Below are 17,055 nucleotides of genomic sequence, written 5' to 3'. Positions count from 1 at the left end.
AGCAAACAGGGCTATAACTAGCTGTTGCTAGCGGCTTTAGTAACGAGCATTCCGATTAGCGGCCCGGCGCGTTAGGGTTGCTATGGGTAACGCCGAAGGCTCCCCGGAAAATGGGAAGAGACGGAGATGAGAGGGGAGGCGGGTCTGGGAGATGGCTGTTGTCGAGCCTCAAGTCATCGCCGGGATGGCTGCCCCCCCATAAACTCCGAAATACACTCATACATCCTCCCCAACCTTGCTCTTATTCTCTCCCCATTCAACATTGCACCCACCACTTTAATCATTCCCTTCACTGCGGAAGAAGGCAATGGCTCTGAAATGGTTCATGTTGAAGATTGCATTAACGTCCTCCAAATTTGATAATGCTATGCAATCTTGGAAAGGGAAGTGAAGAGAGAGATAATGGGAACTGCAGATGCTGGAGAATCCAAGATAACGAAGCGTGAAGCTGGATGAACACAGCAGGCCAAGCAGCATCTCAGGAGCACAAAAGCTGACATTTCGGGCCTAGACCCTTCATCAGAGAGGGGGATGGGGAGAGGGAACTGGAATAAATAGGGAGAGAGGGGGAGGCAGACCGAAGATGGAGAGAAAAGAAGATAGGTGGAGAGGACAGTTTAGGTGGGGAGGTAGGGAGGGGATAGGTCAGTCTGGGGAGGACGGACAGGTCAAGGAGGCGGAATGAGGTTAGTAGGTAGGAAATGGAGGTGCAGCTTGAGGTGGGAGGAGGGGATGGGTGAGAGGAAGAACAGGTTAGGGAGGCAGGAACGAGCTGGGTTGGTTTTGGGATGCAGTGGGGGGAGGGAACCAGCTTGGTTCGTTTTAGGATGCAGTGGGGGATGGGGAGATTTTGAAGCTGGTGAAGTCCACATTGACACCATTGGGCTGCAGGGTTCCCAAGCGGAATATGAGTTGCTGTTCCTGCAACCTTCGGGTGGCATCATTGTGGCACTGCAGGAGGCCCATGATGGACACGTTGTCTAAGGAATGGGAGGGGTAGTTAAAATGGTTTGCGACTGGGAGGTGCAGTTGTTTATTGCGAACCGAGCGGAGGTGTTCTGCAAAGCGGTCCCCAAGCCTCCGCTTGGTTTCCCCAATGTAGAGGAAGCCACACCGGGTACAGTGGATACAGTATACTACATTGACAGATGTGCCAATGAACATCTGCTTAATATGGAAAGTCATCTTGGGGCCTAGGATGGGGGTGAGGAAGGAGGTGTGGGGGCAAGTGTAGCACTTCCTGCGGTTGCTGGGGCAGGTGCCGGGTGTGGTGGGGTTGGAGGGGAGTGTGGAGTGGACAAGGGAGTCATGGAGAGAGTGGTCTCTCCGGAAAGCAGACAAGGGTGGGGATGGATAAATGTCTTGGGTGGTGGGGTCGGATTGTAGATGGCGGAAGTGTTGGAGGATGATGTGTTGTATCCAGAGGTTGGTGAGGTGGTATGTGTTGGGACTAGACGTCCATGGTGAAAATGAGGTGTTGGCGGCCAGGGAATTGGAAGTTCTGGAGGAGTTGGAGGGCGTGGGTGACTGGACATCCATGGTGAAAATAAGGTGTTGGGGCCAGGGAATTGGAAGTTCTGGAGGAGGTGGAGGGCGTGGGTGTCTTCACAAGCTTCAAAATCTCCCCGTCCCACACTGCATCCTAAAGCCAGCCCGGCTCGTCCCTGCCTCACTATCCTGTTCTTCCTCTCACCTATCCCCTCCTCCCACCTCAAGTCGCACCTCCATTTCCCACCTACCAACCTCATCCCGCCTCCTTGACCTGTCCATCCTCCCCAGACCGACCTATCCCCTCCCCACCTATCTTCTCCTCTATACATCTTCAGTCCGCCTCCCCCTCCCTATTTATTTCAGAACCCTCTCCCCATCCCCCTCTCTGATGAAGTGCAAGCGAAGTGAAGAATCCAGTTTTGTATCACCATAGGGCTGGAGATATCGTCCTTGGCTGCTGATAGTCTTTGTAACCATGACTACTTAGTCAATGCAACTTGTACCTGATATTAACATACAACGTTGTGCATCGTGAGTACCTCTCCTTGACTCGTGAATGGTTCATCCTTGACCACTGTCAATCATAAAGCTCCATCTAAACAGGACTTATATACTTAATGGTAAGGTCCTGGGAAGTGTTGCCAAACAAAGAGACCCATAGTTCCTTGAAAGTAGAACCACAAATAGATAGGGCAAGTAAAGAACGTGTTTGGTATGCTTGCCTTTATTCGTCAGGGCATTGAGGACAGGAGTTAGGACATCACGATGCAGCTACACAGGATATGGGTTAGCTTACTATTAGAATGCTGCATTAATTCTGGTCTCCCTGCTATAGGAATGTCGTTAAACTTGAAAGGGTTCAGAAAAGATCTACAAGGATGTTGTTAGGGTTGCATGATTTGAGCAGGTTGGAGGTTATTTTCCCTAGAGCATCAGAGGCTGAGCAATGACCTTATGGAATTTTATAAAATCATGAGGGCTTGCAGAGGACGAATAGTTAAAGTCGTTTCTGCAGGGTAGGGGATTTCAAAACTAGAGGGCATAGGTTTAAGGTGAGAGGGGGAACATGTAAAAGGGACCTCAGGGTCCACATTTATTTACAATTAGTGACTTGGATGAAGGAACATACGATAGTTAAGTTTGTGTGTGGATGACAAACAAAAATAGAAAGGCAAGTGGTGAAGAAGGTTGTGGACAGGTTAAGTGAGCAAAAATTTGGTGGATGGAATGCAATGTGGGAAAATGAGAGATCATGCATTTTGGCAGGAAGGAAATTCAGTATGTCTACAATGACTCTTTACCAATTTTTATAGCTGCACCATAGAAAGTAACCTATCTGGATTTTTCACAGCTTGATATGGCAACTGCTCTGTCCAAGACTGCAAGAAATTACAGAGTTGTGAATGCAGCCCAGCGCCAGAAAAAACAGCCTTCCTCCTGTTGACTCCATCTATACTTTACATTACTTCAGGAAAGCAGCTGACCTCTCACCCCAGTTATACTCTTTTCCACCTTCTTCCATAGGGCAGAAGATACAAAAGCTTGAAAACACATACCGAGAGATTCAAGAACAGCTTCTTCCCTGCTGTTACCAGAGTTATGAACAGACCTCTCATATATCAGAGTTGATCTTTCTTTGCACCTTCTCTGTAGCTGTAACATTGTATTCTGCATTCTACTCTATTACCGTGATGTACTTACATAGGGTATGATTTGTTGGATCAGCACGCAAAACAATACTTTTCATGGTATCTTGGTACATGTGACAATAATGAATCAAATCAGAAGAATAGCTTTGAATATTATTTCAATGAAGGAAGACTAGAGAAAGCTACAGCACCAAGAGATTTGGGAGTCCTAGTGCAAGAATGTCAAAAAGTTCAGCAGGTAATAGGCAAGACAAATGGAATGTTCGGCTTTTTTTGAAAGGGAATGGAGCATAACGATAGTAGCTTTGCCAAAACTATATGAGGCACCAGCCAGATTACAGCTGGAATACAGTGAATAGTTTTGAGCCCTTTAAGAAAAAAAATGGAGGCACTCAAAGGAAGGTTCACTGGGCATGGAGGGGCTATCTGAAGAGCACACACTCTTCTTAGATGTAATGTATCTGTCGCTCAGATGGCATGGCTAATTCACCAAGTTGATGCACACGTTGAGGCTAAAGCTGAATGAATAATGGATACAAGGCCCTCATTATCTGGGTGCAGCATATTATACAGTACAGGCATTTCTGCTACAACATGTGGGGTCTGCAGGTGGACCAGTGTTTTTGGACAAGACTCCATTTCCTGGGAAAGGAGCAGAGTCAGTCCAGGCTCTCCATATCCCAGGACACTGTGATGGAACAATGTCAGCTGGTACAGCAGGACCTGAAAGCTGCAGGAATGGAAAGCCATCTTCTCCTAATAGTTGTGAAAGTGAAAACTATTTTGAACTTCTATGCTGTTTCCACCTTCCAAGGAACAACTGCTGACCTGCATGGAATCTCCCGGTCATCGGCCATCTGTGCACTATCACACCAGATCATTTTGTTTCCCAGAATCAAAGTCAGGCCATATCACAATGCTGCAGAATTTGTCAAACAGAAGGGGTTTCTTCTATTAACATTCAGGTCATTTGTGATCACTTTACCACTTCCTGGAGGTGCATGCCTGCGACCTTAGCTATGACTCCTATACTGTAGAGCAGGCTTGTGTACCTGTGCATTGATCGTCACAAGGCTGGTTACTGGATGACAAGGGCTACCCACTACAATCGAGCCTCAGAACAGAGGAGTTCTGAGGAAGGGTCACCAGACCTGAAACATTAACTCTGATTTTTTTCTTCACACATGCTGCCAGACCTGCTGCGTTTACAGCAACTTCTGTTTTGGTTCCTGATTTACAACATCTGTAGTTCTTCTGGTTTTCACCCACTATGATCACACTTCATGACACCATTGTGCAACCTGATGACTGTACTTTGACTTCAATTGTAGTTGAACAGATGATAGACCTTCTGAAAATATGATACTGCTGCTTTGATTGATTGGGGGCCATTCATTATAGTCTGGATAGGATGTGCTATAGCATCCTGGCATCCTTCTACAATTTCAGCAGGCAGCTGGGTGATGTGCTGGATACTGAAGAACTGGGGGAATGGGAACAATTTTCTAAGGAACAAGATGAGGACACTTGAGAGGAAGCTGTCCTTCTGCATGACAGAGGTCAGCAGCAGTACATGCTATGTGCCAGGCAGGACCAGATTGACATTCAACTCTAGATGATAACTAGGTATGGCTAAGCATTATGACATGTTCAATTTAATTCATATTATAGGGCAGCTTACAGCTTCCACTCCCTTCATGTTCACTTTTGGAATTGATGGAATGCTTGCCTGCATGTGATGTTCACTGATTGGATAATTACAAGATATGGGTCTACAGTGGGTCTCAGAATCAGAAAAAGAGGGTCCTGACCTGAAACACCAACTTTCCTGCTCCGCTGATGTTGCCTGGCCTGCTGTGTTCCTCCAGCTCCATACTGTGTTGTCTACAAAAATATATAGTTGGGTTAAGTGAATGGGCAAATAAGATATGGCAAATGAAATATATTGTGAGAAAATGCAAAATTGTCCTCTCTGATAAGAAGAATAAAAATAATCTAGTCATTTAAGTGGTGAGAGATTGCAGAGATCTGAGATGCAGAGGAATTAGTGTTCTCATGCATGAAACGCAAAAGGTTAGTATGCAGGAACATTACCAATTATGAAAGCTAATAGAATGTTCATTTATTGAAGGGGAATTGAATTCAAAAGTAGAGAAGTTATGCTTCAGTTATACGGGACACTGGGTAAACAGCAGCTGAGTACTGTGCTCAGTACTGATGACCTTATTTAATGTGTTGGAGGCCGTTCAGAAAAGGTAGGTCAGGCTTCACTTATATCTGGTGGAGTTGTTCAGAAGAGTAACAGACAACTTAATTGAAATATACAAAATCCTGAGAGGTCTTGGCAGGAAAGGATGTTTCTCTTATTGGAGGATCTAAAACTAGGGATTACTGTTTAAAAAAAAACAGGGGTCACACTTTGTGAAACAGATGAATGAAATTCTCTTTCTCAAAGGTTGAATATCTTTTGAATTCTCTTCCTGAAAAGGTGGTGGAAACAGTACTTAAATATTTTTAAGGAAGGGGTAGATAGATTCTCATCAAGCAAGGAGCTGAAAGGTTGTTAGGGACAGGAAGCAAGAACAGATTTTAAGTTACAATCAGATTTTAAGTAACAATCAGAACGTCCGTGATCTTCTTGAAAAACAGAGTAGGCTTAAGGGGCTGAATGATCTACTCTTAAGAAATAATAGGACCTGCAGATGCTGGAAAATCCAAGATAACAAGGTGTAGAGCTGGATGAACAGAGCAGGCCAAGCAGCATCATAGGCGCAGAAAAGGTGACGTTTTGGGCCTGGACCCTTCTTCAGACCGCAATGTGAGCATTCCTGCTCCTATGATGCTGCTTGGCCTGCTGTCTTCATCCTGATCTACTCTTAATCCTGATTTATATATTCTTAAATGCCCCCTTCCCACCTCAGTGCGCCAAACACTTCATTTCCAGGCAATGCAGTGATTTACTTGTATCTTCAAATTTAGTATATTGAAATCACTGTTCATGATGTGATCTCTTTTACACTGTGGAGACCAAATACAAATTGGATGATGACTTTGTAGAATCCCTGTTCGCAATTGACTTCAAGCTTCCAGTCATGTTATTGTACCTCTAAAACCCATTTTAATCTCTTTGACATTGTACACTTGCCAAAGGAAACTCTGCAGAAGTTTCAGTAATTTCAGATCGTATCCAACCAAAATAGGCAGCAGTTAACTGTTGTTGGTAACAATGCTGCACTTCCCAGTTACACTTCTACGAGGCTCACCATTTGTTCTTTTAGTTATCCAGTCAATTCATTGTGCCTTGTACCATTACACTTTCAAATCATATAATCACTCCCAACTTGCACTCCTTTCATAAAACTTCTCTTTCATTCTTTCCTCCCAATCTCTGTACTTTCTTTACCTAATTCAGTTCAAATGACATAACGTTTAACTTTGCTTCTCTCTGTGCAGGTGCTTCATGATTTGGAGTATTTCTAAAATTTTCTCTTCATATTACATTTGAAATTCTTCACCTAGTCCACCTATAATTCCTGGATCTTTATAGGAGAACTTGATACATCTGTTAAGTCATTGACCACGGAAACAGATCCTTCGGTCCAACTCGTCTATGCCGACTAGATGTTCAAAATTAATCTAGTCCCATTTGCCAGGATTTAGCCCATATCCCTCTAAACCCTTCCTATTCATATACCCATCCAGATGCCTCTTAAATGTCGTAATTGTACCAGACTCCACCACTTTCTTTGGCATCTTAATTCCATGAACGCAGGAGAGGGAAAAGACTTTGTCTATTTACCCTATCAATGCCCCTCGTGATTTTATAATCTTCTATAAAAGGTCATCCCTCAACCTCCCACACTCCAGGGCAAATAGTCCCAGTCTATTCAACCTCCCTCTATGGCACAAATCCTCCAAGCCTAGCAACATCCTCATAAATCTTTGCTGAACACTTTAAAGTTTCACAATATTTTTTCTATAGCAAGGAGACCAGAAATGAATGCAGTTTTCCAAACATGGCCTAATCAATGTCCTATGCCACCACAATGTGACCTCCCAGCTCCTATACTTATTAGACATAAGCAAAAGACTGCAAATACAAGACATTTGAAATTAAAAATAGAAAATGGTGGGAAAACACAGCAAGTCAACAACCTCGGTTGGCATTTGTTCAGAGAAAGATTTAAGATTTTAGGTCAATAATTTTTCATCAGAACTGTGAAAAGACAGAACTTTTGAGACATTGGAAGAGGGAGGGAGCAAGTAGGAAGAACAAAAAAGGAAGGTTTATGATAGGATGAAGGGCAATCAAGATTATACAGCAGAAGGTCTTGTGTACAAAATCCAAAGAAAGAGGTACTCTGATAAAGAAGCAAAAACGATGTGGCCAGATGAGACTGCATAGTAGCATAGTACATGTGAAGGAATACAGATAAAAAAAACAGAATGCAATGGATGCAGAGCTTATGATCCAAAACTGTTGAATTCAACTTGAATCCAGAAGTCTGTCGATTGCCGACACAAAAGATAAGGTGCTGTTCCCCAAACTTGTGTCAAGCTTGACTGGAACACCATAGCAGGCCAAGAACAGAAAGGTCAGAGTGAACGCAAAGCGGAGAATTAAAATGACAAATGATAGGAAGCTGTGGACTGAGCAGAAGCGTTTCACAAATGATTCACCTCATGTGTGTTTTGTCTCCTCGGTGATGCAGGGATCACTGCATAAACAAATATAGTATACTACATTAAAGTAGTAAGAGTAAATTGCCACTTTACTAGTAAGGAGAATTTGAGGCTGTGAAATTTTCAAGGGAGAGAGAGGGAAGAGAGAGGGGATATGGGGGGCTATTGGAGAGTGATAGGAAGATGAGATTAATGAATGATTTCATAGTGAAGCCACTCGAAGTTTCAACAATCATAATGATTCAATTTTAATTTAGTTCCAGGGAGCGAGAATTGGGTTCAGGACCAATATAAATAAGGGCAGGAAAGCAGAACTTGCTAAAGTGAACTGGCAAATTGGATTAAAGGTTGTTGGAGACATTTTAGGGATATCGCAGAACGCACAGAATTGATTCCCAAAGCAAGGGTGACAGTCTAAGCATATAAGATAGGCCATTCTGGACTGCAGTGTCAAGAAATTTCTTCACCCAAAGAATGGTGAGCCTGTGGAATTCTCTGCCACAGAAACCAGTTGAGGCTAAAACTCTTTATATTTTCAAGCAGTTACATATAATCCTTAGGGCTAAAAGGATCAAAGGGTATGGGAGGCAAGAGGTAAAAGGGGTTACTGAGTTGGATGCTCATATTGAATGGCACAGGAGGCTCAAGAGTCAAATGGCTTACTCCTACTCCTATTCCTTTTCGATGGATCTACTCCAAACAGGAAGGAAAATTCCAAAGGGTGAAATAAAAAAAGTGAAAGATGATATCAAACGTAAAGAAAAAGCACAAAATTGTATAAGATGATGACGCAGGTCAGAAGATTAGTCAAAATATTTTAATAAAAAACAAACAATAACATTAGGTAATGGTAATGACATGGGTAAAAAAAAGGCACTAGACAATAATATTCATTTGAAGAGCTAGTGGTGGCACTCTGGGCCTAATGACCTCCAGCAATGTAACAACTGTGTAACTAGAATGACAAAAAATAAAAGTGTAAGCTAACTAGAAACATAAAAATTGACAGTAGAAGTTTCTACTGGTATTTAAAAAGGAAAATAGCTAATAAAATGAACACCTGGCCTTGTAGAAAGGGATTCTCCTGCATTACTAATGGAAAATAAGGAGATAAAAGATGAATTAAACAAGTATTCTATATCAGCCTTCACTGTAGAGGATACAAGCAATACCCCAAAAATAGCTGTCATTCAGGAAATGGATGGGAGGCAGAAACTAAAGAAAACTACAAACAGGGAACAAGTACTGACCAAATTGTTCGAGTTGTGGGCTGACCAGCGCATGGATCTTAACAGACTTCATCCCAGGCTCCAAAAAGAAGTGGCTAGTAAGATAGCTGATTGGTTGGTTCTCATTTTTCAGATTTCCCTAGATTCTGCAAGGTTCCATTGGGTTACAAGAGAGGGAGTATTACTTTTTTTCAGAGAGAATGAGACAGAAAGCAGAAAGTTATAGCACTATTAGCTGAACATCTGTCACAGGAGAAACATTTCACATTTTTATCACAAAGGCAGTATAGCACGGCACTTAGAAAAATTCAAGGTAACTAGGCAGAGACAACATGGTTTTAGTGAAAGGGAAATCATGCTTAACCAATGTGAGTTAGTAGCACGTGTTATGGATATAGGTGGACAAGTACATACACTGTACTCAGATTTACAGACAGCATTTGATAAGATGCCACGTCAAAGATTGCATGAGAGACAGAAGCTCATTGTATAGTGGGTAACATATTGGAACAGCAAGAAAATTTGGAAGCCAATACAGGAGAGTAGGCATGAATAAGTCTTTTTCTGGTTGGAAGTATGTACCAAATGCTCGACCACATAATTAGAACGGGGGCCTCAACTTTTTATAATTTATCCAAATGATTTGGATGAAGGGACCAAAGTTATGGCTGCTAAATTTGCTGATGACGCAAAGATGGTTAGAAAAGTAAGTTATTAAGAGGACATAAGGAAACTGTAAAGGATATACATAGATTATAAGCAAAGATTAGGCAATAGAACGTCATGTGGGAAAATGTGAAAATTTGGCGGGTAGAATAAAATAGCATTATATAAATGGTGAAATATTGCAAAGCTCTGAGACGCAGAGGAATCTGGGTGTCCGTGTTTGAGAATTGCAAAAAGTTGGATTGCAGGTACAGCAATTGATTAGCAAAGTTAGTAGGATGTTGTCATATAATGCAAAGGGAATTGAATACAAAAGTAGGGATGTCATGCTCCAGGTATACAGGGCACCAGTGAGACCACATCTGGAGTACTCTATATGGTATTGTCTTCTATTTAAGGAAGATTGTGAATGAGTAGCAGTCCAACGACATTTCATTTGATTAATACCTGGTAGGTAGGTTTCTCTTACAAGAAAAGGTTAGGCAGGCTATTTGCTGGAATTTAGAAGAGTAAGAGGCAACTTGATTGAAATTTCTAAAATCCTGAGGGCATACGACAAGTGGTTGAGAAGATGATTTCTTCTGAGGGAGAAATGGTTTACTGTTTCAAAATTAAAACAGGCCATCCATTTAAAAAAAGAGTTGAGCATAACTACTTTCTCTCTGAGGCTTGTTTTTGGTACACATATCCTCAAAAGGCAGAAGAAGCAGAAGTGGATAGACTCTCAGCATGCAAAGCAGTGATAGGTTATCTGGGACAGACGGGAATGTGGAGGTGAGATTACAATCATGGTGGAGCAGGCTCCTGCTCTTATGCTGTAAGCACAGGTTAAGGAGAAATTATTGTATTCAGAATTCTGAAAAGGGAGGGCAGAAAAAGATTTGTTTTACAATAGCATTAGTGGAGGTAGCAGTTAATAATCCATTGAAGACAGAAGCTAGTGGATGCATGTCATGACAAGAGAAATTGTCATGGTTCTGCAAGGGAAAGGGTGAAAATGGAATAAAGGTGTTACCAGAGGGTTGACAGGGCAGAGTTTAGTGAACACAGCTATGGGAGTCTGTGTGCTAGAGGCGAACAGCAGAAGGAAGGGAAGGAAAAATTAATTTCCCCGTATGGATAATAATATTCATCTAACAATTGAAAATAGGACTGGTGTAGATAACTTGTGGGACTACTGTGAAACTCAGAAAAAGTTATTGTAAAACTTCTTTGTAGAACAATGCAACAATAGTTTGCATTTTGTATCAACAAAAGTGATGTAGCTTGCAACATATAACTGCATTTTCATAGCCTCTTTAACATAGTAAAGTGTATCGAGGCTTTCCGCAGAAGTGCTGTCAAACAGAATTTGACACTGAGCCACAAGATATTAGGATAAATGACCATAATGGGTCATAATATTTCATTTTCAGGACTGTCTAAAAAGATAAGAGGGCTGGAAATGAAGTGCCTTCAGGAAGTTATTATTGGCAATAACTCCATGACACCCCAAGGCATGACCACCAATAGTCACATTTAAGGAAATTTGAGATGCAAATGAATCCAGATTTGGAAGAACACATAATTACAAAGGAGAAGTGTTTTGAGGTTACAGAAGGATTTGAACAAAGTATTAAAATGCTTTAAAATTCATGTTTCTGTGAACTGGGTTCCAATATAGGTCAACAAGCACAGACCTGCACTGGTGAACTGGACTTACAGTGAGTTAACATGCAGGAAACTTAGTTTTGCAATTTATGAAGTGTGGCAGACGGAGTTCAGTCGGGAAAGCACTAATTTCTTGTGACTATGCAGTGACATGGATGAGAGTTTTAGAAGTAGACAGTCTGAGGCAAGGATGAAACTGGGTGATATTGCAGAGCAGAAAGTAAATAATATTGGCAATGAAAAGTATGTAGGTTTGGTCAATTCAGCAAGGTTGTAAACAGAGTGTTTCAGCCGAGGTAAAGCAAGCAGGAATGGAATTTCCTATGACTAATAGGAAATAAAATATGGTGTGTGGTCAATTTCGAAGTATGGTTTTATTTTCCATCTTTATGTTAGTAACAAGAGACAGCGTCTTTAACTGGGATCATTTGAAATTCTTCCATTTCAATTTAAAGCAATCATGTTTTTAAAATTTAAGATCTGTTGCATATTACACAACCTAGGTGACAAGAGTCCACATTACCTGTTTAAAAAGGAAAACAGTTCTTATCCCAATTCTTTTCGTTCTTTCAGGATTGCTGGTATCTTGTAGCATGAGGTGCAAGTGGTACACTGCACAATTGTTTTGACTCATAATGGTGACATTGTATTAGGATGGTGTATTTTACATCTACAGTCACATCTGTTGCTTACTGTTATAATTTGCTTATATGGGTCAGATCAAAGATGTAGAACATTTCTTTCTCAGGACTTTTTCACAAACCAAGTATAAACACATTTCCACATCTTTTGTATAGCAAAACAGGTTGCAAAGAAGAAAGAAGTGGCAGAAACAAAGTAACAGGAAATGTCAGAATTATACAAGAACAGATTTATGCTATTTTATCTCACATCCAATTGATCTGAAAAGGTATTTCCTCTAAAGAATTAAAAATGAAAAAACTTGTGCCATGTTCAGATCATTTCAAGTTTCTTTTAATATTGTGCACCAGTGAAATGTACTCCTGCATATTGCGCTGAACTCCTCTCAATGAACATCAAAGGGGAGGTGCAAGTACAACTTTGCCAGCATCTTCTAAGGCAACAAAATCAATGTCATTCTGAAATACAACCGCCAAAGGAATGAAGCTACAGCACAGAATATTTACAATCCAAAGCTTCAATCAGATGCTGCTGTATATTTATGCAACCGTACAAAGATTTAGTTCACCTTATAATCAGGGTTCCAGATCTGATCACAGTTGTACATTGACAGATTTTCATTATTTTTCTAAATCTCCACAAGAGTGCAGGCAGGATCAAATGCTAATATTACAGTAATTACAACATAAAATACAACTGCACAATTAACCTACATGGTTAATTTAGTACAAAACAAGTATTAAATGTACGAGTGCTAGTGGTTTTACATAGTACCTCACTAGTTATAAAGGGAAAAAAACCTTTAATTGGTGGAGGCCTAATATAATTAAAATGCCACACATCACAGGTATACTGTCCTGGAATAAATACATGAAATCTGGTAAACGTTTCAGCACAAATGATTACAGTGGGATAGGAAATCATACATTTAACATATGAGCAGTACCATTTAATTGTAGAAATTGGAAAATGAACTTGATAGATGCTTGTAGCTCCATACAGCACAAAAGGAAAAGAGGAGGACCATCTTCCTCAAAGATGAATATCAATTCCTGAGACAATATTCCCCAAAAGCTGTTTTGTGCTATCAGTTGAAATAATCATGTGGAGGGATGAGCACTGGGCACGTAGGTAACACAAGTAAAAGATCATAATGGCTGTTCTTTTTTTGGTGGGTTTACTGAGAAAGGGGACGTTCTAATTCCCATTTCAATGAAGTCAAAAATCTCATCTGACATCTGGAAATATGGTTCGTGTTAAAGGACTACAAAAGCCTAAATACACTTCTAGTCACATTAATGTGGGCATTTCTGTACATAAATCAGGACACTACTATACAATACCTGTAGATGCTAGGTATTACTCTTTATTGTACAACTATATGAACATAAGCTGTGACAATGCTCAATATACTTACCTGTACATGTGGAAATAAGATCACAATTATTTAAAGCTAATTCACAACAAGCCATACAGACCTGGGTTTTACAATTCAGAATCACAATGTATATAACTTTATTGCGACGGAAATTTCTAACCGTTTAATTTATTTGGGTATGAGGAAATGGGGTCAGTGACCAAACTCACGCACATCAGCAATAATACCAGTACATTTGAGAGTGAACTGTACATCACACAAAAAAACTTCCCTGATCCCATAATTACAATTTCTCTTTACAACTTCAACTCATTTGCAATTTTGGATGCAATGTTCTTGAATGCTATAGATGTTCCAGATATTCGCTTAAAGCGAACACCATTTAGAGATAAACGCGGCAGCTTGCAGACCTCCATTTCCCACTGAACCAAGTTGTCCTGCCGAGCATCCCCATGAACGCAGAACAAAAGGAACCTTTCCCTTTGCTCGTAGTCACAGTTATTAGCGTCCAGCACCTTCCGAATCTCTCGCATCATATCATTGGGATCCATTGAGCTGGTCGTCTTCATGCTCCATGTGAACCGCAAAGATCTTGGTTTTGCATCTTTGTTGTCATCCCTTTCTCTATCCCTTGCTTCTCCTGCCATACTTCTGAAAATAAAAATAGACCATGCAGTCATTCAAGATTAGAGAAACTCCAGTTTCTTTGCCTCTTTTTGTGGACATGAATCCATCATATTTCAAAATTCACTTAAGTTGCTGCAAATACAATGCAAATCTCAGAAACTACTTGTGATTTCTAAATGAAGTATTTTTGCATTGTTTATCCTACAGCATAGACAATCAGCAATTTCTAGCTAAAGGAAAAGTTTTAATTTAAGTAATTTCTAGCTTACACATTAGTGATTGTTCAGCTGCCTTCTAAAATTCTTTCTCCACACTTCTCAAAATAATTGAAATCAGATAGCTTGGACAAAAATACTGAATGGTTCTGCAATTTACCTATTGATAGACTAAAGATGGTGCAATTAATATTTGAACATTTCCATAACTTGCAGTAGATGGATTCAAATGTTAGTTTTTGAAAACTAGTACTGCTATTAGTGGTTTTTGCTAGACTAAAGGAAATTTAACATCAAATTTAGATTTGGTTGAGGATACACTTCTGTAGCATATTTAAGAATACACTAAAATTAATCTAGCACTGCAGAGACATAAGACTGATAGAATAGTTTTACTGAAATCTTGTATTTCAGCTACTAGCAGTTACTTTTCAAATTTACTTTTAAAACAATAGTTCATAATTTTGGTCAAATAATGATGTTAAATAACAAATAATTTCAATGGCTTCCCGCTTCAGGACGCGTAGAAGGAGCAATTAACAACCAAAAATATTTTCAACAATCTGTTTTTCATTTTTTCTTTTAAAATTCATTCCCAAAACTTTCTGTACTTTATCCACACAATCCTTCCTGAGAGGGAACGTGCAAGAAACGGGGACACATTCTTAAGTGATGAAATATTGAAATCAGCACGGCCCTCCTAACCAGGGACATTATAACTGCTTTAGTAGCATTTTCTGGGCTAAGATAATTTTAACTCACCTTCTATCATCTGGGTGAATTGCATCACTCTATGAAAATGGAAGCATTGACTAATCATAACAACCAATCTCAATTAATCTACAGACTCAGGAAAACTGAAGTGGAGTGAATGCTGGGCACCATTAATCCAAAGTCATTATTATCCACTCAAACTTGCTGTAATGTTATGTATCCACTTTTTTGTATGCTGTATTTCAAAACGTTATTGAAAAAGACAACTTTCCATTTCCTAGTACTAGACCTCATGAAAATAATTCATTGGCAACATTTACAGGAATGTGGACAGAATGTCTAGTGTACAATAGATGGAAATGATTTAAAATGTATCTATGAACAATTTACGACTGAAGAGAGGGGAAGAAAGAGACAGAGCGAGACTTCATAGCTTCACTATTCCAATTCTAGGTCTCCAAGTTGAGTGCCATGTCAGGAATACACATCATATAACTAACTGCTCCTTATGACAAAAATTATAGGCCTTTAGTGCGATTACATTTGCATTGTAAATGCAGCAGGAAACCTCAATGGAAAAGCTGACAGCAAAGTTACAAACTTTTCAGTTTTCTCAAGGCATATGGCCGAGTGCTGCAAATCATCTAACAATCTGTGGAGAAACAAAATTAACTGCATATTCTCTTCCTCACAATAAATTTCAGGATTTTTTAAAACAGCAATTAAAGGAGAGTGCCATAAACTTCCCACTATGTTTCCAGCAGATTCTGCATCAAAGTAATGAGAATATCTCCAAACTACTTAAGGGTTTTATGGAAGAATCCATCATATTTTAAAAATTAATGTTTCCATCCTCCAAACATATTTAAGCATTGTGTGTAGATGAAAAGTTCTGTATTATGTAACCTTCCCATATCTGCTCAAAGCCAATCATAAAAGTAAACATTATTCCAGGCAACAAGTGTGTCCTTTGTTGAATTCTGTGAGCCAGAAAGGAGGAAACACGATTTACTTTGAAGCTGAAATGAACTGTAGACCAATCCAATTGCTGGAAACGCGTGTAAACCATTAATAGTTTTCATTAGGGAGTCCATCTAATTGTAAATTGACATTAGCAAGAGCAGAAGTAGTTTCTTCTTGGACTAAAGATAATACTTTGTTCCAATGAGAAGTCTGTAACAAGAACTACAAAAAGGTTTTTCAATATTCCACCTGACTAAAATCATGAGATAGTGCTATCTGAATGACAAAAGAAAATCAGTGAACAGCCTAGAGAATTTATGATGAAAATTAAGGTTGCAAGACAATATCTGACATTGTAATGGGGGTAAAAACAAAGTGTGACCTAGTGCAACCAGACCACAGGCTGGTGTTTCTCATTAGAGAGTGATGATTGGTGGTGGTTTAATGTAAGGATTGCTTCAGGCAAGGAGAGAAGTTGAGAAGGACACAGTCTTTCATGGTAACCTCAGAGCGCACCAAAGATCTAACTCACATATTTAAGGAGTCTTAAGCTTTGTTTTGTACTTCAATTGAGGATACTCCCAAGTGATATCTACTGCTGTACTTTACATGGAATTCCTCCTATTGGAGGTAAAATCTATTCACCTGCATAAAAATACAGCAAGCTCCAAAATTAACTGCAGCAATTTGAAGCTAAGACAGACACGTGGCAGTCATCTAGCCACTCACCTGGTGTCATTCTTAACTATCTAGCCTTGCCTGACAATTGCCTGCAGTGGCATATCTTCTTAGTCCCTCTGGCATATTTCCAAGGAACTACACTTGACTCTGTAACATTTCCCACCTACAGTCAGCCTCTTAGTGATATCATATGATGAAGTCACATTCCACTCATAAGCTGAGGATATCCAGCTCTCCTTACTACCACCTTTCCTGACACCTTCACTGTCTCTAAACTGTCTGACTGCTCATTTGGCACCCTGTATTGGATCAGCAGAAATTTCTTCCAATATCAGAAACAGCAGAGTGAGCCACTGTCTTCAGGCACTGCCAGAAGCTCCATCTCCTAACCAGTGATTTAATTTCTCACCCAATTCTGTGGCTGAACAAGACTCTGCAACTTTGGTTTGATGTTTAACCCTGAGGTG

At 40.2% G+C, this 17,055-nt stretch overlaps 1 protein-coding gene across 4 annotated transcripts in view; it reads right to left on the bottom strand.

Moving 5' to 3' along the window:
- Window positions 1–12,326: 12,326 nt before the first annotated feature.
- Window positions 12,327–17,055, bottom strand: part of mark1 (MAP/microtubule affinity-regulating kinase 1) — a 206,800-nt gene continuing 202,071 nt past the window's right edge. For all 4 annotated transcript variants that reach the window (XM_048535737.2, XM_048535739.2, XM_048535736.2 and 1 more), the window contains one exon: window positions 12,327–14,039. In XM_048535737.2, the coding sequence (XP_048391694.1) occupies window positions 13,685–14,039 (355 nt within the window). In that variant the 3' untranslated portion in view covers window positions 12,327–13,684. The remainder of the gene's footprint in view (window positions 14,040–17,055) is intronic.

Source organism: Stegostoma tigrinum, chromosome 9, assembly GCF_030684315.1.
Source record: "Stegostoma tigrinum isolate sSteTig4 chromosome 9, sSteTig4.hap1, whole genome shotgun sequence".
Classification (NCBI taxonomy): domain Eukaryota; kingdom Metazoa; phylum Chordata; class Chondrichthyes; order Orectolobiformes; family Stegostomatidae; genus Stegostoma; species Stegostoma tigrinum.
Note: the sequence above shows the minus strand (reverse complement) of the source record. Positions and strands in the feature narration are given on the sequence as shown.